This window comes from Dermacentor variabilis, chromosome 7 (genome assembly GCF_050947875.1).
Source record: "Dermacentor variabilis isolate Ectoservices chromosome 7, ASM5094787v1, whole genome shotgun sequence".
NCBI lineage: Eukaryota > Metazoa > Arthropoda > Arachnida > Ixodida > Ixodidae > Dermacentor > Dermacentor variabilis.
The window spans coordinates 25,781,479-25,802,767 of NC_134574.1; the positions used below are offsets into that span (position 1 = coordinate 25,781,479).

Here is a 21,289-nt window from a genome sequence, read left to right on the forward strand (position 1 = left end):
CGGGATGAAAAAAAAAAAAAGAAAAGCCGCTCATAACATGGAGCTTGCGGCGGTCTCCAGACCAAAAAAAAAATAATAAAAATCTGGGATTTTAAGAGCCAGAACCGCGATACGATTATGAGGCACGCCGTAGTGGGGGACTCGGGATTAATTTTGACTACCTGGGATCCTTAAAATGCACCTGAATTTAAATAAACGTAAATAAATGTCTGAATGAGATTTAGGTAGGATTAATGCAAGACAACTTCGCTACTAAATGGTTTTAAAATGCACCTAAATTTAAATAAACAGGTGTTTTGCATTTCGCCCCCGTCGAAATGCGTCCGCTGTACACGGCCGAGCAGTGTCGGTCCAGATTTCTTCATTGCCGTTCGCCTCAACACTTCGGTGGGCTCCGCTTTTTAATATTTGCCTGAAATTAAACACCGCGCATTCGCAACAAAGCGCCGGTGGTCCCACTTATCACCAGATGCAAACATATGGTCTGTTGCACCCCCGCTTACCCGTAAGTAAGCGCAAACTCTCCGTTGCGCATGGCGCCAGATTGTTCGCCGAGCACAGCTGTTCACTTTCTGTGAAACTGTGGCAGAGAAGGACTCTGTCTGTGGGCAGTATCTTATAAGGAGATCAAAAGAATGAAATTGTTATTGCAAAGGGCTGCTACCGTAGAATACTTAATGACAAAGAAAATGGAATTGAGCTGCTCCGTGCGCTTAAGATTTCTCTGCAAAGCAATGCATTTCTGAATAGGCATGATTAATGCAAGACAAACTTCGCTACTAAATGTCTTCGGTGCGGCTTTTAGCGACGGATTAAGGCGACCGTGAAGTGTTAGGACCTGCACAGTTGAAACTAGCTGCATTGTAATTAGGCAATTGCCTTAGCAAGCAGTCGTTTAGAAGCGTCAGTAATCCCAGCACTTATTCACGCTGCTCGTGGTTCCGACGCGGAAACGATGAGACTACGTATTTTGGTTCTTAATGCGCAACTATTTACAATAAGTTAGAAACTTTATAATTCGATTAAGAAAAAAAAATAGAACGTGTTGGTGCGAAAACAACATGCACACACGATCATTTATTTATCGTGTAAAATAAGCGGAGCGAAATACAGACAGCACAGAGGTGTCCGGTCACGAATGGTCCACCATTCACAATGCAGGAAGTTTGGTAAAAGCATGACACTGATATAATAAGCATAAAGAAATAACATCAAACGTGAGAGATATGCATTGGGGGGCAGGAAACAAACACCAGCAAACGAATGGCAATAAATACAGAATGTATAATCGATTGTTTGTATAAACAAGGAAGTGTAAAGCATAACCATTTCATGACGCATGGCAAAACAACTCTCAAACGAACACAAGTAGCCACATCACAAATACAGCAATTTTATTTTTAAATGGCTTGTTAGAGATACCACCATTCTACTTCTTCAGCTGTTACTTGCAACACGTGTTCGGCATCGTTGTCCCACTCCGCCACTTCAACTAAACAGCCCAGCACTCGAAAAATAGCGCAGCACATGCACAGAACGCACCCGATCACTCAGCTCGCCTCGTACTGTGCACGCGTTTCGGTACGCGAACGGTGCTCTCTGTTAGGGTGCCTCGCGGGCGCGCATCGAGGCACCCTACCCTCTGTGGCACAGTGGCGCCGTGTCGCGGCACCTTTGGGCAGCATATGAACCTCTCCCATAGCGTGACGGCGGAGTTTCGTGACCAGAAAAAAGATGGAAGGACTCTGGTAGTAGTCTGCTAACACTGATCTGCCTTCCCAGTTGCCTTGCCCGTGCATTACCAACGATTAATTTCTCGCGGCGGCTGACGTCGCTCGACTCTACTCGTATCTCCCGTGAAAATGTCTGTCGTGTGATAGAGTGGGCATCTCTTCACCTTCGGTTTCAGTGTCATCCTGCATCCATCTGCCGTCCGTGTAAGTGCGTCTGCAGCAAGGGGTCAGCACACTGGCGACATTACATATTCAAGCCTACCATGTAAATCCAAAACTAGTCTTGTGGCAGGTTGCTCAAAGCCACGCATAGAGACTGCTGTGTGCCTGGCATTCGGTGGACGGGTGCTGTGGTGTGCAAAGGTGGAGGTTGTGAACAACGGTGGTGTGGTACTCTCACTTTTGTTGGTGAGATGGTTTTGCTGCTTTCTGAGTGTTGGGTGACAGCTACAAATTGATTTGCATTGATTCGGTATGAAACTGCAACTTTAGTCCACGCCATTGACAAATGTTTAGGAATAAAATTGAATGACTCTAGCAGGCACTCAGACCGTTTGTCTAAAGTCGGATGGTGCGAATCGAGCACAACCGGCTCGAGAAAATCGCCGGAGAAACACCAGCTTGCGTTGACGCACCATGTTGGCAGCCTGACTCGCCACTGGCGGTGCTCGGATTTTTTGTGTTTTCGGCAAGTTATCGATCGATTTGCACCGCCAAAAGTGCAACGAAGCTAGGGTCGGGGTTTTAATGCAATGCAGGCTGATTTCTAACCGGCTTCACCAAAGTTGTCCTCCCGATTTGTTGACGTAGCTCCTCGCATCGAACATGGCACTTATAATCAGAGGGACACTTGTGTTTTTCAGCATGTTTCAGCACCGGAAGTGCTCTTTAGAGCGGTAAAGCTTTGTGCATCGAGTGCACCCTGTGGAATGCTATGGCGCAAGTCTGCCCACTGTATGACTAGACGAGCATGTCTTTTACTGTTCTTTCCTCAGGTGCTATCATGTTTTTGTGTGTGTGTGTGTGTTTTAATACAGATGTATTGCAAGTTGTATTGCCCGTCCAGCTTGGGACTACATTGCTCTGCAGTATGTAATAAATAAAAAAATAAATAAAAAAAATTTTTTTCCCCTTCCTACCTTTTGTGCTTGCAGGGCAACACCCGAGTAAATGCCCGGTGGACCAATGACGAGCTGCTGATTGCCGTTCAGGGTGAGTGCTTCCCCCGGGGCAAGAAAACTAGCAAAACTGGTGTGTCAATTCTGCTGAACTGAGAGGCGAACCCATCGTGTTGACTTTTGGCCAGTGTTATCTTTCTTTTTTTCCCCTTGCAAAGCTTCCACGAAAGCAACACTTGAAATCCACTAAATAACTTTTTGAGTCTGCTAGAGAACTGTTGAGATGCATTTCAACAAGCAGTAGATTGCGTCCAAAGTAGATGTGGCATTTTGTCGCCCATTCTTTGGATACCTGCTTTCTTAACCCTTTCAGGGTAGATTTTTTTTGCCATGTGCCCAGGGTCAATGTTGTCACGTGGTGGTGACGTTGAAGAACACAGTAGCAATACTGTGAAAGACAAAACTAACTTTTATTGGGCGAACGTGTGCCCACAAAGCAGGCTACACTTATAGCACAACGACAGCGGTGAACACGGTCGGCGATCGTCGAAAATCTGATCAGCGGGTCAAGCGCGTCGGCTTTTATAGATCAGTCGTCGGATGTTCCAGATTAACCGCTGAGACCCGCATGTCTTCCACAAAGTTCTACACTATTCGCGTCGTGCATATACGCAATCAGATTACACAAGTTGCGGTGAAAGACAGTGGACGGAACCATCGATAACATTCCAGAAACTTCTTTTACATGCAGGAGAGTCCTGCGCTGTGTGATAACATTTGTTAGGCGACGAAACGTGGTCGCCCGATAAAGATAAGTACACGTGTCAATAAATTTAATCGCAGAATTAAACTTTTCAGAGGGACCTATTTCGAAAAAAGTTTACCGTAATTTTTTTAGGGTGACCGTAAAGTGAGAAAAAAATATTTTGCGTTGGTATATACCGTATTTACACGATTGTAAGTCGACCCCTTTTTTAAAATTTGAAAGTCTGAAGTTGGGGGGTCGACTTACAATCGAAACCAAAACATGGCCCGCCAAAAAAAAAGCGATACCAACGAAAGCTACAACGTAGTTACAATTTTATGTTTGCTCTATGGCCCTACCCGTATCTTTTCGCTATCCCGCGTGTTTGTTCGCTTTTGGGAAGGGTTTTTCAACATTTTTGAAAGTCTTACAGTGCATGCAACACTCATGGGGGGGTGTCGATAGTTGATGAAGCGCCGCTGTTCCCATTTGCGGCGGCACCCTCAGAACGGCGGCGCTTGCGGGGAGTATCGGTAGTTCATGGAATAGCAGACACCGCTCGCGGGTTTCTCTTTCTCTGTTTAAAGGCATTGGCATTGGTATTGGTTTGACCAACTTCTTGACGCGCTCCACTTGACTGCCGGCTACATGCTACTTCTATGCTTCCCCAGTCGTCATGAGTGCTGCAGGCCCACTAATCTTTCGGCACTCGTTCACAGCAGCGTTCAAGAGAGCTGCCATCCTTTACGCCGAAGAAACAAATCACTGCGCAGCGGAGCCGCAATTTCGATGTTTCTAAACGGGTGGTGCGAGAGTGGCGACTGCAGCGAAGCGAAATTTTCACCCTGTGGCGGCAAGTGAGAAATTTCCCACGTGCCGAAATCTGGACGCTTTCCGGAGCTGTAGGCTAAGCTTGCGGCGTACGTCGCTGAAATGCGTGATCGGTCCCTGCCATTGAAGTGCGACGTGGTCATGAAACAAGCCCGGACCTTCGCCTTAATTTTATGGTTCTGCTCCGTCGTGAGTACAAAGAGTGGCTGGCGGCAGAAGACTGCGAAATTACGCCAACCGGACCTGTCAAAAGAGCCTCCCTGACGGCTGCGTGTGGTTGGGTGCATTTGGCGTGGGCTGCTGTTCTGCAAGATGTCCTGGTGCGGTCGTTTGCCAAATTTGAAATTTCGCTGGAACCCGACGCGCTGTGGGACCGCAGCAACGATGACGATGGCAGCACTAGTGAAGACGAGTAGTCCAGTGACCATGTCGGCTACTAATAAATTTTCGTTATTGAATGCGCCCTCGGGATTTTTTTTTTTTTTTTTCCGGTCAAGCGATATGGGGGGGTCGACTTACATTCGAGTCGACTTACAATCGTGTAAATACGGTATGCACTTTTAATTCATGAATAACAACAATAAAAGAAAAAATAAACTTATAAGAATTAAAAATTTGATGCATTGTTAGACACGTAATTGAAGGCTTAGAAAATGCGCACACAAAAACATTTCGCATGTCTCAAATGTTCCTCTTCTTACACCAATATTTATGTTCATAGCGTAATCGAACTGCGTAGGTGAGCACACTCCAGAAAACTGTATAGTTGTGTGCCCGTCAAAAAAAAAAATAATAATAATACATTAAACAAGCTTCTGCTAATGTTCATGTTATCGCCAACCAGAGGCAATTAGTTTTTGCGAGTCTCCAAAAAAAGAAAAGGAAACGCATGCACGGCGGCATCCTTTGTATGCGCACCCCTGTGAGCAATAAATGAGTGAGTGAAAGGCGGTCGCACTTTGAGCGATTAGTAATGAGCCAGCCATCAGTTTTGCGAGTGCAAGAAGCCGAAACCGGCTGTGAAACAAAACCCAAACTAACCGCCGCCCACCCGCGCAAGCGTCTATGCGCAAGTGGTAGTCTATAGATGCGCCGGAGCAAACGGTCTAGCTCTAAAACAAACCATGCAACGAAAACCGAGAGAGGGAGGCACGCAAAAAGAATTGTATGTATTCCCACATAGTCACAGCACATGACAGAAATGAAAAAGTTAGGAAATTGGCACACTTTTTAAGCATACAGACACCGCCATAAATATACGTTATCGACCATTTTGGACTCGTTCGCGGCGCCGTATATTTACGTCATTGATCCTGAACGGGTTACGCGTGACTCACAGCAGCGCGGTGATCACTTGTTGTAGCGCTAGCGGACAAGTGCGCAGCGGGCTAGCGCTTCTTTGTCGAAGGCGCAAACACAGCATTCTCATTTCAGTGAACCCGAACAGCATGCTGCTTGTCAGCCAAGCTAGCGCACAAAGCGCCTGTTCCAGCTGCTGTGGTGTGCGATAAGACGTGTTCTGTACCTGCGCCAGCCACACTAGATTGTAGTGTGTCCAATTTTTGCCGATGTAGCGTCACTGCACCACACGTGGATCGCGTCCACGTTAAGCCGGACTATGCTTTAGCTTGGCCACCCCAATGCACTCTTCTTCGAGCGGAAGCAGAATGCATCGAGGCTCTGCTGTTGAATGTAGACAACCAGATAGAGAAAACCGGCTGTGCTTGGAAGATACTTCGCATTAAAGGAACATCGCAGGTGTGCAACAAAGTTGTCACAGCGCACGAATCACTTAACAAAGTATGCTAACTGTTTGGCTAGCAGACGTGGGGGACCTGTTCGCTGATATGCCAAAATGGAATACAAGCAAGGAAAGCAGACAGCATAAGATTTTGCACAGAGATTATGCATGTCTAAATTACCTGAGACTAGGCTTTATACACGTTCGAAAATTTTGTTGCAATCGGCCTTTAAGAGGAGCCACACCTGATGATGCGGCTGCTCTGACCAGGTTAGACAGGAGTTTGTACGGTCTTGAGTGTGAAGCTGAAGTGGTGGTTCTGCAACGCCGCCTGCGTTGGAGCCATCACTAGAAACGAGCAGTGTTTGAATGCAGCAGCTGCGTTCGAGCGAGGCCGTGAGACAGAAAACATACCCATAGTACTTCATTATACGAGGTGTGACACAAAAGAAACGAGACTGGTCCAATAACTTATTGTACTTACTGAATCAGTTCTCTGTGACATTATCACCTTCAAAGTAGTCCCCTTCAGCATTCACACACTTCTGCATTCGGTGCTGCCATTGCAGGTAACAGTTCTGGAACGAGGTTCTTGGAAGGCCCTTCAGGCCCTCCGTTTTTGCCTGAAACTCTTCAACCGAGATAAAATGGTTTACCTTTAAGCAAGATTTAACTTTAGGAAGTAAAAAAATGTCGTATGGAGCCAAATCAGGTGAATAAGGAGGATGCCCCATCACAGTAATATTTTTGCTGGTCAGAAACTATTTGACAGATAGGGCCGTGTGAGCGGGTGCATTGTCCTGGTGCAACAGCCATCCATCACTCCACAACTGTAACCTTTTTTTCCTAATTTTTTTTCACAAAGTCTTTTTACTACTTCAATGAAGTAGTGTTGATTAACAGTCTGACCACTGGGAACCCACTCAATCATTACAATTCCATTAATGTTGAAGAAGACGATTAACAGTGCCTTGAATTTTGATTTTGACATGCGTGCTTTTTTGGGTCTTGGGGATCCTGGAGACTTCCACTGCATTGACTGGCGCTTACTTTCTGGGTCTTAGGTAAAAATATGTCTCATCACATGTTACAACGTATTCCAACAAATTTGGCTCCTTTGCAGTGCGTTCTAACATGTCCGCACACACGTCGTTACGGCACTGTTTTTGGTCAACGGACAGAACTTTTGGAACAACCTTCGCGAAAATCTTCGTCATGTGTAATTCGTCCAATAAAATGCGTCGAACAGCTTCCTTATCCAAGTGAACCAACTCTGCCACTGCACGAACACTTAATCTTCGGTTACCACTGATCACATCACGAACTTTGGCAATGTTTTGATCTGTAATTGCCGACCTTGGGCGCCCAGCATGTTCATCATCTTCCACACTGTCCCTTCCCCCTGAAAACCGCTTATGCCATTCAAACAGACGTGCACGAGACAAGGTTATATCTTCATAAGCCTCGGTTATTATTTCAAATATTTCCGTGGCTGATTTCTTAAGTTTCTCAAGAAACTTGATGTTGATTCGCTGTTCGGTTTTTACATCAGAAATTTTTCCGGCAGAATGCAGTTGCACGTGTTCACTCAATGACGCAGCACTCCCAACTGGCGTGATCGGTTCCATCGAAACTGGAGGCGTGAATAGAGGAGGTGTGTGGGATTACGTCAGCAAAACAGTTGTTGCCAACTCCACTCTTTTTTCAAGCTACACACTTAGTCCCGTTTCTTTTGTGTCACACCTCGTATACAGCTTTGGTATCAATGATGTACGAGCTGCGAGATTGGTGTGCATCTGCGAACTTCTTTTTTTTTTTTTTTTCTTGCATGTTCATGGCAGCTTTTCTACAGATAGCAAACGTTTTCTCACTGTGTTCGGAAAACGTAGCAGTTTCCCTTTGAAGCTTGTCAGTCTGTTTATTTTTGGGGTCTCTCTGCATGTGGGTGTGTTGTGCATCCCGAATGACTGTGCATGCCGTTCCCTCTGCTCAGGCATCCGCAAGTATGGCCGTGACTTCAAGGCCATCGCCGAGGTGATTGGCAACAAGACGGAGGCGCACGTCCGCAGCTTCTTTGTCAACTACCGTCGCCGATACAACCTGGATGCCGTGCTCCAGGAGTTTGAGGCCGAGCATGGCATCACTCCAGGATCGGATGACACCAAGGTGAACAGATAGATTCTGCTGCTATGATGGCACGAGGGTTGCTCATAATAGAGTTCTATTATAGCATTCCAGCTATTTATGTAGATGCATGCAAAATGGCTACGCTAATACGCTCGTCCAAGATTACACTTTTAGTAGATCGTTCAGCATGGTGAACGGATCGTCATTGTCAGCCTGTTTTCATGTCCACTGCAGGAAGAATGCCTCTCTCAACGATCTTGAATTACCCCTGTGTTGTGCTAGCTGGTTCCAACTTGCACCTGCGAATTTTCTCATTTCACCACCCACCCTACCTAGTTTTCTGCTGTCCTCGACTGTGCTTCCCTTCCCTTGGCACCTACCCTATGCATTACATGGCCTGCCCAGCTCCATTTTTCTCTCTCTAAATGTCAACTAGAATATTGGCTGTACCCTTTTGCAGAATATCAGCTACCGCATTTGCTCTCTGGTACACACCGTCCTCTCTCCGTCTCTTAACACTGGCAGACAGACGGAGGTGCCACCTGTTGTGTAGAAGTCAAGGCACTTTTGCGGCAACAGCAGCACCTCTTGTGTGGTCTGGCAGCATCAGAATGGACAGCTGAACTCAGTAATAACGACAGAACATCACCAGCACTTCGGTCCTCAAAGAAATGAAAGACTAAGGGAAAGATGAATGCACCATGTTTGATTTGGTGCCACGACAAAAAGCAAGTAACAAAGCTGAATTCGGATCGAAGTGGACGGCCTTAGAACCGCCATGTTATGATAACCGCGCTAACCACGCAAAGCCTGTAACGGTAACTACAAAGGTTGGCCTGCGTATGTAACCTGCAAAGTTCTGCATAGGATTCTGCTCGTACAGATTTCGGATTCACTGTTTTATAGCGTATGCAAAGGTTTTGCGTACGGTGTTATAAAACTGCCTAATGCTGCACTGTTTGGAGTCCCTGTCTCTGTAGTTGGTGATTAAAATTGTGTTACGTGCCATGGACACGTATGTTTACAAAATGCTGGGGCTCTTTCAGCTTGGAGAGCGTTCTTGCTAAATGTAAACCCTTCGTCATGAGACAATAATTTGCAGACGAAAAATTTTATTTTAGGGGAGTAAATGATGGTACTGCTGTTCCATGTTAAGAGGATCACTTTAATGCTATTTATGCCTTTAAGGATTGGAAATACGTTTTGCAATTCTTAATTCAATGTTTTTCTTGAAAGAATGACAAATTTTCTCTTCACACGAGCATTCCTATCTGAAACCAATTGCTCTGTCCCATAGTACTTTAATGTAGGACTACGTATGAGTTGTGCAACGAACTAGAATAAAAAGTATGTGATGCATGTTTAACGAATTATCCATCAAAAATTAAAGCGCACAGGAAAACTGCATTTCTACATTCCTATTTCTGATAAAACTGGCCATAATAAAAGATATTACAAGTCAAATTCAATAATTCCAGTTCATTGCATGTTCTGATATGTAATAAAACAGCCTGCACTGTTTTATGCAAGAAGCCTCATAAACTAAAAGTTCATATATGATGGATAGCAGGGAAATGAATAAATTTGCATTTTGAAAAAGAATAAAGATTGTAAGTTGCAATATACACGTGAAAGCAAAGTGCCTGAGGACTAATATGCTCCATACTTATAGCAAGGCTGTCTTCAAGCACCTTCCTGGTCATGTTCTGCCTATTTATAAGCTCAGTTTCTCTCTCTCTCTTCTCTGTGGCTTGCTTTGCTCTGTCAGATGACTGGTAAGATCCTTACCTGAGAAGAGATGGGTCCTTCACGTGGCGGGCTGTAACACTGAATGAACCAGGTTCATTTACACTTTGTGGCAAAACATCTAAAGTTGCATGGTTTCTGCTGCTGAAGTGGCAGACAGCATCAAAGAGTCCGAATTGAAGGAATGGCAGACTCACGTAGACGTTTGGAACTCTTTGCCAATGCTGATGATAATGGTATTGATTGACGTTTCCTCGAAATGAGGCGGCGACAAATAGTGACCTAGCCTGCTTGATCTGATCAAGCTTTACGGGATCTATCGCAGTCTAGCATTTTTCCTGTCTTTCCTTGAACGTTTCTTCCTTTATTAAATCTTCGATCTGTATATTGAACAATTACCTGTACCTGTAACAACTCCGCTTTTATCAATCTCTTCCCACCTTCTTTTTTTTCCGCTGATACTCCAATCATTCCTAGGTTATCTCAACTGCTGACCAGCAAATGCTTCCATCCGCTTTGAATCCTAGTGCTTCTGGAATGCGGATGTTTCCTGTGGGTGTTGTCAAAGCAGGCCATTGAAGTCCCCCCTATCTGAGCTTTATGCAAAATATTTTAATGTATTATGCTTTTCACAATATATAATTGATGTGAGCAATAAATAATACTTAACTTACTTATTAGTATTTTAAAAAAAGAAAGTAAATTAGAAAGTGAAACCAAAATTTGTCAGTTTCAGTTTTAAAAAGTATGGTGAAAAGTACTTAACTCTTTGTAAAGTGCATTCTCCTACTTACTGGACCCATGCATAGTTGCATAGAGTCGGGGCAAGTTCGCACCTCATTGCACATAGTTCAGGTAGTTGGTTGGAGTAAAGCGGCATTCACACTGGAGTCCAACGAGTGACCCTCAGCACTGGCAAGCACTTTTGTCTCTTGAAATAAACATGATTATATTTAATTATATCAGACTTTCCTGCACTGCTGATTGGTTCAGCAGCTCACAGAGCTGGAAAATCGAGCAACGAGTGACTTGTTTAGAGCGGTTACTTTTTGGCCTTGCTGACTCAAACTGACCCGCTTGGTCAGGCAGCCTTTGCAAATGACCGGTGCGAATGCCACCTGTCTGTTGTTGCAGCAGTTGAGTCCACAGCTGGTTGCTGAAATCTGCCGTTTCTTGTCCCGAGTAGCCAACAGGTGACACGGATCCAGCTACACCTGCCAAGGAAGCCACCGCAGCTGGTGGGCCCAACAGTCCACCAGGCTCTCCGTGTGGTATGATAAACCCTGGTGGCGGAATACTTGCCAATGGGAGTGGAGGCCCGGTGGGGGCTGGCAACCCTCCTCCCCTTCTGAGACCACCACCCGGTTCCCCATCGGCCCAGCCGCTGGCGGCCGCCAAAGGACCCACCCCACTCACACAGGCTGCCCCCAGGTGAGCCAGTGGGCGAAAGAGCGACTTCGAGTTTCTCTCGACCGGTGATTCTAAACAGCAACAGGTTTCGCGGGACTGGAAGTATGTTTATAGCGTGTCTTGGAACCATTGAGTTTCATCTTTGGCCAAATTCATTGCTCGTAGAGACACATAGGCCTCCTTTCAAATTGTCCTTGTAGTGGATAGCCCAGTGCTGTCAGCGAAGTTGGCTCGATCCATTCGTGTTTTGGAGGGTGGCGCGGCATAAAGTTATGAGTGCAGTCCATTCGTGTTCGGAGGGGTTGAAGGGCGGCGGGAGAGAGGCGCATGAGGCTGGCGAAGCAGAGGAGGTGGAAAAACTGCATGGCGGCAAACACCAGCTCAAATTTTTCCTTTTCAAGGATTTCGCATTCCATTACTTTTTGTCATGGATATCCAGCAGCCAGACTTCATCTTTATAAATGATAATGTGGCACTGGGGCATTGTAGTAAGCGGGTTGTTTCACCATAGAAAACATATGGAAGTTGACGGTGCAGCTGCTTCTCAGTGTTATAGCCGATATACTGTTAAAACCATTATTTTTATAGGTTGATTTGACAGTAACTGCTACTTGTGTTACAATTTGTGGGTGTAAGGTTATGTCAAATCATGTATTATTAGTGCAGCCGAATGGTTCCAGTATGCGGCCTACCTTGTTTTGGTCACAAGTGTAAGTAGTGCTTCGTGGCTGATGGTCGCAGGAACCTTTCGTGCTGGTAAATCAGTATGTATTTGCAATGCCTTCTGTGTTAATAATTATGGCATACCTCATGGCATGAAAGTATGTGATAAGGTTACATCAAATTGCACAATGCATTTCTTTATCATCCTTTATTACATGATGCTCAATTTGTCAGTCATGAATATGAGCAGTAAGAGAAGTGTCGCTAGCATTCGTATGTTTATGAATCCCTTAGCCTATGTATTAAACGAGAAGAAAGGGAATTAACCGAGGGGCGAGATTTTTATTAGTCATATCATAAGAAGCCAACAAACACTGGCACCAAGGAAAGCATAGGGGAAATTACTTCTGCTTAATAAATGAAAACAAAGAAATGAACGCAAATTAAATTAAGCACAAGTAATTTCCCCTATGTTGTCCTTGGTGTCAGTGTTTGTTGGCTTGTTATGATATTGTCTATGTATAGAACGGTGTGTAGTGAGCTATACATTTTAGCGTCCATCCAAAGTTGTTCGCGGCAAGGACTCCCATATTCAACCTGTTCCCCCTTCCACTTGCAGGTCTGGCAACTGGTCCATTCTTCAGCAGCCGCCACCCCTGATCCGACCAACAGCAGCCTCTGCAGCCACTGTCCACAGCAAGCCCTCGCAGATGCACAATGCCCTCTGAAGCAGACGGCAGCCATCTGCTGCAGCCTCGGGAGCACAACTGCTGCAGACCCTTCCAGAGTGTGATGGCGGCGGGCATCATGTCAACTGGCTCAGAAGACGCTGACTCCTTGTGGCGCCAAGCCTGGTCGTGTTGTTCTCGAGTGGCAGTGCACTTTGCATTGCCTCTTTCCGCGCATGTGTGTGTGTGTGGCTTGAACCTTGGTCAACGTGGACAAGTGGAACACTGCTGTGCGTCCCGCATGCCCTCTCCTCGGAGGAGTGATGCGGCGTGTGAGATTGCACTCAAAATGACTTGCATGATTTTCTTGACTCAGGTTACTGGAGTGTCATGAGAGCAGCGTTTGCTGATGCAGTGTGCTTTGCCCTCTGCACAGCAGTCTGTGCCGGGTGCTGGCAAGTCTGCTAAAGCGATGAAAGGTTGTTGGCCTGCCCTTGCACGCATTGTCAGGGCATAGTCTACAACTTGCAGGAACCTCAAGTGGCACAACAAGCCTTAGTGCCACGCTCGTGCACGTCCTGAAAGTCGCTCGCATTTTGTCAACCTGACGCTGTCCTCGTCAAGCATCGGCATTGTCTCGATCGGTTGTCACGCTTCTTTGGCGACTGCAGGATAGTGTCACCCACTGTCGACCATCACAGTTTTCGTGAACGTGTTTAGAGTGACTCAATTTGAATGCGGTTTAGCTGGCTTCTGCTGCAAGAATGTGACTGGTTACGGGCAGCAATGTCTCGGCGAGCCACTGCAGTTTGGTTGCCCAGAGCTGCTACAGCTTGAATGGGGCATTTGTCCAGAAGCCCTCGAAATGGGTTCTGGCATTGCAGTGGATGCCTGGGACACGCTATATGGGTGTGGCTTTGCATTGTGCCTGCGGTTGATGCCTTGATTACACCTCCCTGGGATTTAGGAGTGAGTTATCCGAGTGGAATACGAGTGGACGAGCTTGACTCAGCGGTCACTTTGATAGCGAATGAAGCAAGGCTGTGACAAGTAACAAGCGCACCATCCGTGCATCAGTTGCTCACAATGTGCAAATGGTGCTGTACACAGTGTGTTCATCAATTGGCAAGCCACTGTTATGAGCCTGCAAGCATTGTACGTACATGTGCTCGACTAGTTGGGCATTTACTGCTGACCACACAAGTCGCACTGGTCCAGTGTAGTTCTGACGACACTGCTATCTTTCTTTGCCATGCCTGGAATGTGTTGACTTTCTCTGTGCCTGTCAAAGGGTGCGTGAAACATACCGCACATCTCGCTAGCCTAAGACGAATTGTAACACCATTGTGCCAAGGCACGTATGCTGGTCGAAGCTCGTGCTACAGGCTGGGACACTGCTCCTTTGGTGGACAAGTGCCGTGCGTCACAGCTTCCATCGTTCCTTTCAGGCAAACGTTAGAAGCCCGTAGTCAGTTCTCGCTCAAATGGGCCAATCAGTTGTAACATATGTACTTACCTTGCTGCTATCTCACTGTCTTGTAATTCTGCAAAAATTAAAGAGCTAGAAATTTGCTTGAATTTCCTATTTATATCTCCCAAAATAACTGCAAAATACCACGAAATACTGTACAAAGAATGTTGACTGAAAGCCAACATTACTTGCAGAGTTTGTCTATGTGAAACTGACAGCGTGCATTGGGCATAGCAGTATGCAAATGCAACACTCATTTGGGACACCATGACAATAGATTGCTACAGATATGTGTGTTTCATGAGGTCTTTCTGCTTCTTCACTTTCCCTATTTAATTGCTTAGCGAATCCTCCAGAGGGCCTGGCCCAAAAGTGTCGTGGCCTCTCAGCTTGTTGAAATATCCAAATGGCTCTTTCTTTATTGCACTTTAAGTGTGGGGTTGATTGACTGAGCTTTTGCAAAGTATGTTTCGTGAAATGTTTGGTTTTGTGCACTCCTACTCAGAGCAGACAAGGTGGGCACCGTGTGGGCGAGGTCTTTCAGCAAAATGTTTGCTGGTTGAAGAGCGCTGACTTCTGGGCTAGCTGGTCCACTACGCATTATGCACAAGCACGTCTCAGCGAAGAAGAAAGCAGTGCCAGTTATTGAACGAAGACACTTGCACTCTGTCTCGCCGATTCCCCGCAGTATAGCAAATACTAGGGCTCACGTCGGCCAATAAGCAATAAGATCTGGCTGTGTGTTCCATAGAATAGAGTGGGGCTCACCCGTCACGTGTCATTGTTCCTTGTGTGAAGCATCCATTCATTCAGTGTTGGGCCGAGAGCTAATGGAGGCGGACAATTGGGAAGCCCTTCTTCTGGTTCACTATTCTGATTGGCTGAATATGACGTGCACCTTTCCCTGTGCTGCGCGGAATTGATGAGAAGCCAAAATGCGCAGGAAAGGCAGACGCACACAGTGCCAACTTTGCTTCCCCGTCTGCACTGTTTATCCAATCACACGTCATGAATCAAGCCCAGCTTATGGAAACTCTCTTGGTAACAGCTTCAGAGCACAAGGAAACACGCTGACATGCATGCACTTGCAGGCACAAACACCCAAGGAAAGGACTGCCCCGTTCCTCGCACAGGCGCTGTCTGAAAAGGGGCATGGGGCGAGGTCCCTTTTTGGGTGTTTGTGCAGTGAGTGTTTTCTTCCACACTGAAGCTGTTGCCAACATTTATTGCCAACTAACCCATCTACAAGCTCTTCTAAAGACTGCGCGGACAACACTCCTTGCGAGTCGCAGAGATGACAAGTTGCTTGCATAAACATGCACTCAACTCCAGCGCATTTGAATAGATGCCAAGCGAGCATGCTTAAGGAGCCAGGTAGTTGTAAATGAGCCAAGTGTCAGTGAAGAGCAGTGGCTACTTAAGTCGAAAGGGGGCGCTGCACACTTCATGAGGGCGAGGCACATTTGTGAGTCAAGCGCAAGAGCCTGAATTGTCAAGCTGTGGAGGGAAGGAAGAAAAATGGAAATGCAACCTTTGTGTCCTCCTTTGTTGACCAGGCCAGCTTACTGCTTTGGGCTCTTGGTGTTTCATGAAACTGCGCACAAGCGATGGACAGTTGGGCAAGGGGCAGCCACTGCTGTCCCAGTCAATGACCTCCCACGTGAGGAAAATTGGAAACTTTTGTTTTTCACTATGACCCGGGCCTCTCTGAGCACTGTGTTGCATTTTCTCTTTGTGTTGGTTTCTTTGCACACCTGCAACAGTCTGGTCTTTCTGAGTCGCTCGGCCACCGGCATGTTTGAGGTGCTCATAGGCATCTTTCAGCTGGCGTGGTGCATCCACCCACCTTTACGGTGTGCCTGCGAGTGCAAGGTGATTGAACCTGTTGTCCTCTTGCGAGTCTTTGCCGCCTGTTTCACAATGATTTTTTGTTTTGTCATTTCCTGTTGCGATAGATGCATGCCTTACGTGTTTCCTTTTCTTTCTTTTTTCCTACACTCTACAAAACGAGATAATTATTTTTTTGCTGAATTTTGGTTAGCGGTTGTTTTCTTTTCACCTTCAGTGTGATAACTGCATCATGGTTCTTTTCATTGTTCCTTTAGCAGACTTGACTGCTAATGTTGGCAGTGTCTAGTGGACTACTTTCAAAGGAGATCATGTGATGCACATGCCTGCAGCTTAGGGGGTTCTGTTTGTGTGGCCTCTTGAAATTACATCATGAAATTTGTTTCGAATGAGCTGCAAGCCCCACATGAGCTACATTTCTTAGTTGGAAGAACTTGAACTACTGTTAACAATTGTGTGGTTTGAAACCACTTTTCTCTGGAACTAGATTCTCCTTTTGCAGCAGCTGCACACAACTCCGTATAAAGTTTTCTCGCGGGATGCTGCTGATCACACTTTCGCATATTCTTTGATCCACTGATTATGGATTACATCTTGGTTCTAGAATTCACACCGACATACGAGTCACCGGCGCGTGACACTCGTGCCTTTAGTGGCTGCACTGTGTGGCAGTGTGGGCTCGGGAGCTTAAAGATTTAACCAAGAGGCTAAAGCCTGTGTCGCCGTTCTGCTGGAATTGTGCAAAGAGAGGGAAGTCCGCTTACTCGCACCTGAAGCTTAAGTGCGGTAAGAAAGGAACAAAAAATTCCTCGACACAGCCATGTTGCACTCGGATATAGGCATTGATTCTCGAGCGTGCATGTTGCCGAGTGCATGCAATACTCCTTAGCTTTCCCCACAGTACCTATGTGCCAAAACTACGGCACATTTAGTTCCTGAAATTGTGTTTGCGTCTTTTGCTTTTTTGAAGGGCTGTGCCTGTTGGTCGTGCATCCTGTCGACACGGCCTTCTTCTCGCTACGCTTGTCATGCGACGGCCTTGACCCACGTGGCTAGGCTGGGCTTTCTTGGCCACTGTGGTACACATGGCTAACAACATTGTCACACAGGTGGCACGCACTGCGCTCTCCACCCTTTTCTGACTTGTTTGGTGCATCTGTTGGGTCGGGTGAGTGCGTGCATTTGCAGAGTCTGTCTGGTGTGGTACAAGTCTTGGCATGTTTGCGTCTGAGTGTGCATAGTTAAGTGCAGTGCATTCCTCCGGACGGAGTCTCGTGTCGCTTGCAACTCTTTCCTCAGGTTCTGCGGCGACCTTCTCTTCCCCTCTTGGTAAATGCCGTCTCTGCAATCTTTCCTATATACTAAGTGAACACAGTTGCTCAACACTTATCAAGAAATGTTCCTTGCTGCCTTGTGTGTATGTAGCTGGTAACAAGTGCTGTCACAAACAATTGAGGGTTACATGTCTGTGTCAAGCAAAGAATTTAGTCAGTAATAATTGAATGTGAAGCCTGTGCAGTATGTTGTATGAAAGGTGTGCGAGTGTTGAAATGTGTGCTGGACATGTATACGCGAGCTTCCTTTTTGCGCAAGCCATCTGGAGCTTGGGAAGCTGGCTTCCCTGTTCGTGCACTTTTGTTATGTTTTTGGTGCTTGATTTTTTGTGGGGATTCTCGCATTTTAGCTACATCCCTTGCGTTGGAATGCAGCGTGCCACTTAACCACCGTAGTGCTACTGCCATTGTTGTCCATGTGATAGTTGACGTTGGGTTCTCATCGTGTGGCAGCTCCGGGGCTCAAGCCAATGGTTCCTAATGCTGTGTGAATTCTAATAGCCAGGGGCATTGTATTGCTTGCCTATTATAGGTGTCACTTTGCTTCTCAGTGGAACCTGTATTTCTAAATTCTTCACTGCCATTCATTTTCAAAAGTATACCTTTTCACTTCAGCATGTGCAAGTGCACTTGAAACTGAGCAGCCATTGCCATGTGCGCGAACATGTGCTATTTACATCAGGTGTAATGTGTACAAACGTGCTGTTTACATAAGTTGCTATGTGAATTCTGCTGTTTCAAAATATGGCCGACATCCATCAGAAAATACAAATCCGACATTCCACAGAAGTCCTTCCCACTTTTGGGGAAAATAGTGCATTGTACATTTGCCCAGAATGCACAAAGCTCTTTTTTTCCCCAGTGTCATGTATTGCAAAAAAAAGAAAGCTTATGTGCCGAACATTGAACACACTTTGCATAGTTTATGCTTAGGAATTGTGAACACATGAAAACGGCGGCATAATCAAAGTAGTTAATCCTTTCTTGGCAAAGGTTGTGTGGTTTCCCATGTAGAATTCCAGCGAACCTGTTAAGCTGCAACTGCGTAAAACGTGGTTGTGACGTATTTTCAGAATGGTGTTGCCCATTGTTGATGCGCATCTTTTGCATTACGCGACAACCGCACAGTTATTATAAGCTGAAATGAAGACTGATAAGTGCCCTGCCCCAGCAGATTAAGGACAGGAATAAAGCAGAAGAAACGGTCTGGTCATTCCGCTTGCGACCTGACCTACAAGTAATTGTTGCATATAACATTTATAGCAGCCGTCTTTCTGATGCACTTCACGTCATATAGAACATTGCTTTGTGGCATGCGTCTAAGAGTGTTCATTTGTGGTCCTGTGTTCTATGGCCTCACATCTGCTTTTCATGCACAGCTTGATGTCGTGCATGAAAGCTCCGTATCGGGTATCCAAAAACTTGCAATCTATTTTGAGCTGGAACTACTGTGTGGAAACTGCACGATGCAAGATTGGTGCATGAGCAGCACCATGAGCCAAAGATATGTCATAGAAATGGGTTGTTCCATCTAGTTGATGCTTTGAAGGCTGCGTCAATGTCACCCGGAGGTTATGCACTGTTTGAGCATTGTGATGTGTTGCAAATTATGTGCATTTTGTTTATTTTGTTTGTGCCTCGGTCAGATGCAAGTGTCTCGCGGGAGTACGCAGAGGGCACCGTCGTTTCCCTAGCTTCACTGGACGACAGAGCAGGCGTTGGCTTCTGGACGCCCAGCTCGAAGCGTGACTGTTCGCGCACAGCTTTCGCTCGTAGGGCAGCTTGCAGTTTGACAGGAGCAGCAGCACCTGCGAGTGGTTGGCTACATACTGGATTAACTTATGTTGTGTGCGTGTGCCAGTTGTTTGAAAGGAGTGAATGTAGAGGTGATGTGCACAGAAAAATAAATAAAAAACAACAAGCTTATACTTTCAGAGGGACTTGCAAATCTCTTTATTGGGAGTGACCGGCCTATCCACGGCATTGGGTGAAACACACAAATTATTGGGTAATAAACGCATGCAATCATCGCTCCTAACCTGCTGCACTAACTCTATGAAATAGCTGTACTTTTACAGGGATAGTAAAACACTGCTAGCTTTATTTGTGAACATTTACCTTAGTCCTTTCGATAGGAACTGAGAATTTCTGCATAGAATTTTGGGGAAGTACAACTGAATATTTCCTTCTGGGCTGTGTGGGTGCTATTGCACATAGCAAGAAAATGCTTCGAAACAACAATTACTACTGGCATCTATGACACAACATGCAGAATATGTTTTAAGCCAGTGCTGATTGGATATATTGTACTGCAAAATTGATTAATGCTCACAAAGTGTACACAGAAAAAGTTTTGCCGTAGACTATTGGGCATACCTGCCAGCCCTCGCAAATTTTTCGTAAAGTTTACGACTTGCGGCCCATTTTATTATTCTACTAGTACGTAATGCTGTGTCAAGTTTTACGAAAAAGTAATTTTGTTTGCGAAAATGTTAACACATCAGTCTCTGTACCTTCCGTTTCAAGTCTACTGATGGCAAAAGTGTGCGAGAGGGAGACTTGCATCGAGCAAGTTTACGCAACCAAGTTGTTGAAGCATCTGAAATTAGCATTAGCTAATTCAGATGCTTCAACCTACTGATCGCCTACTGAAAAAGTCACTGTGATCTAGAAACAGTTTGTTACTTGTCATTATTTGCCGTTCCAAGTTTTTTGCTATTCAATGTGCTGCATATAAAGTTGAATCCTTGTTACTAAACTGCATATGTATCCCTGAAAAGACGTGTGCTCACGGAAGCCTTAAAAAAAATTCGTGCCATCTTGTGATTATGACACACTTGATAAAAAAATTTTTATTGTGCAGGCTGGTCATGTAAGCGAATTTGGTATTTGAGCACTGAAGAGTATAGTGCTTTTAATTGAAGCAAATTGGTAAACTACACAAAAGACCAATGATCCAACATAGCTGTCAAGATTACACAGTGGCACTGACTTAGCATCCACGCGAGTCTGCTTACTGTTTGTCACACAAGGATTGCAGTGATGTTCAAAAGTACACCAACGCTACATCCCAAAAAGTTCTGGCAGATTTTTTTTCTCACACGCAATGGTTGTCAAAGCACTTGAAAGTGCAGTGAATGTTGGCGAGTTAATATGAACTCAACATTATTTGGCCCGTGATATGGGTGCAGTATAAGAACTGGGATAATACAGGCAAACATTGTTATAATGAAGCTGCTTCTGACATGAAAATCTCTTTGTTGCATCCAATATTCGTTATGAGTGGGTATTCATTATGCACTAGCTATCAGTAACAAACGTTTTACATTTACTTTGTTATATGTGATAATTTATTACATCTGCATTTCTTATATTGAAGTTTGACTGTATCAGAAAGGCAGGTAAGTTAGCCACCTAAACATTTCTCATTCAAAGTAATAACAATAAGAGTCCTAAAATTAGCATGTAATGACCTAATGCAACAAACGGACTACCAGATGTACCTGGCCGTGAGCTTGAACTAACATAGATAACTTGGGGTGCTTGAACGTAAGTGCAGTACACTAGACCCTTTTTTTTTTCTTTTTCTTTCTTTTTTCTTTTGCACTCCGTGCTTATCGTGGAATGTGGCTTCTGTGGCCAGGAATCAAAGACACAATCTCGTGCTTGGAAGCAGAACAGCTTCCAACCCACTTTAAAAAAAAAACTTTTACAGCGGTAGCAACAAAAAGCTGGATAGGGAATTTTTTAGATTGCTTAATTTTCTTTATCTTAATGACACTTTTGCTCTGAGTACTAGTTGATTAAGTTTAAATTTGAAGTTGAAAGGTTTAAAGTTGATTAAGATTAAAACA

The 21,289-nt window shown here is 45.3% G+C and overlaps 1 protein-coding gene across 4 annotated transcripts in view; it reads left to right on the forward strand.

The window, feature by feature from the left end:
* LOC142587373 (REST corepressor 1-like) overlaps window positions 1-19,369 on the forward strand; it is a 44,919-nt gene extending 25,550 nt beyond the window's left edge. For all 4 annotated transcript variants that reach the window (XM_075698325.1, XM_075698326.1, XM_075698328.1 and 1 more), the window contains exons 11-14: window positions 2,888-2,945; window positions 8,162-8,334; window positions 11,228-11,472; window positions 12,734-19,369. In XM_075698325.1, the coding sequence (XP_075554440.1) occupies window positions 2,888-2,945; window positions 8,162-8,334; window positions 11,228-11,472; window positions 12,734-12,842 (585 nt within the window). In that variant the 3' untranslated portion in view covers window positions 12,843-19,369. The remainder of the gene's footprint in view (window positions 1-2,887; window positions 2,946-8,161; window positions 8,335-11,227; window positions 11,473-12,733) is intronic.
* The last annotated feature ends 1,920 nt before the right edge of the window (window positions 19,370-21,289 follow it).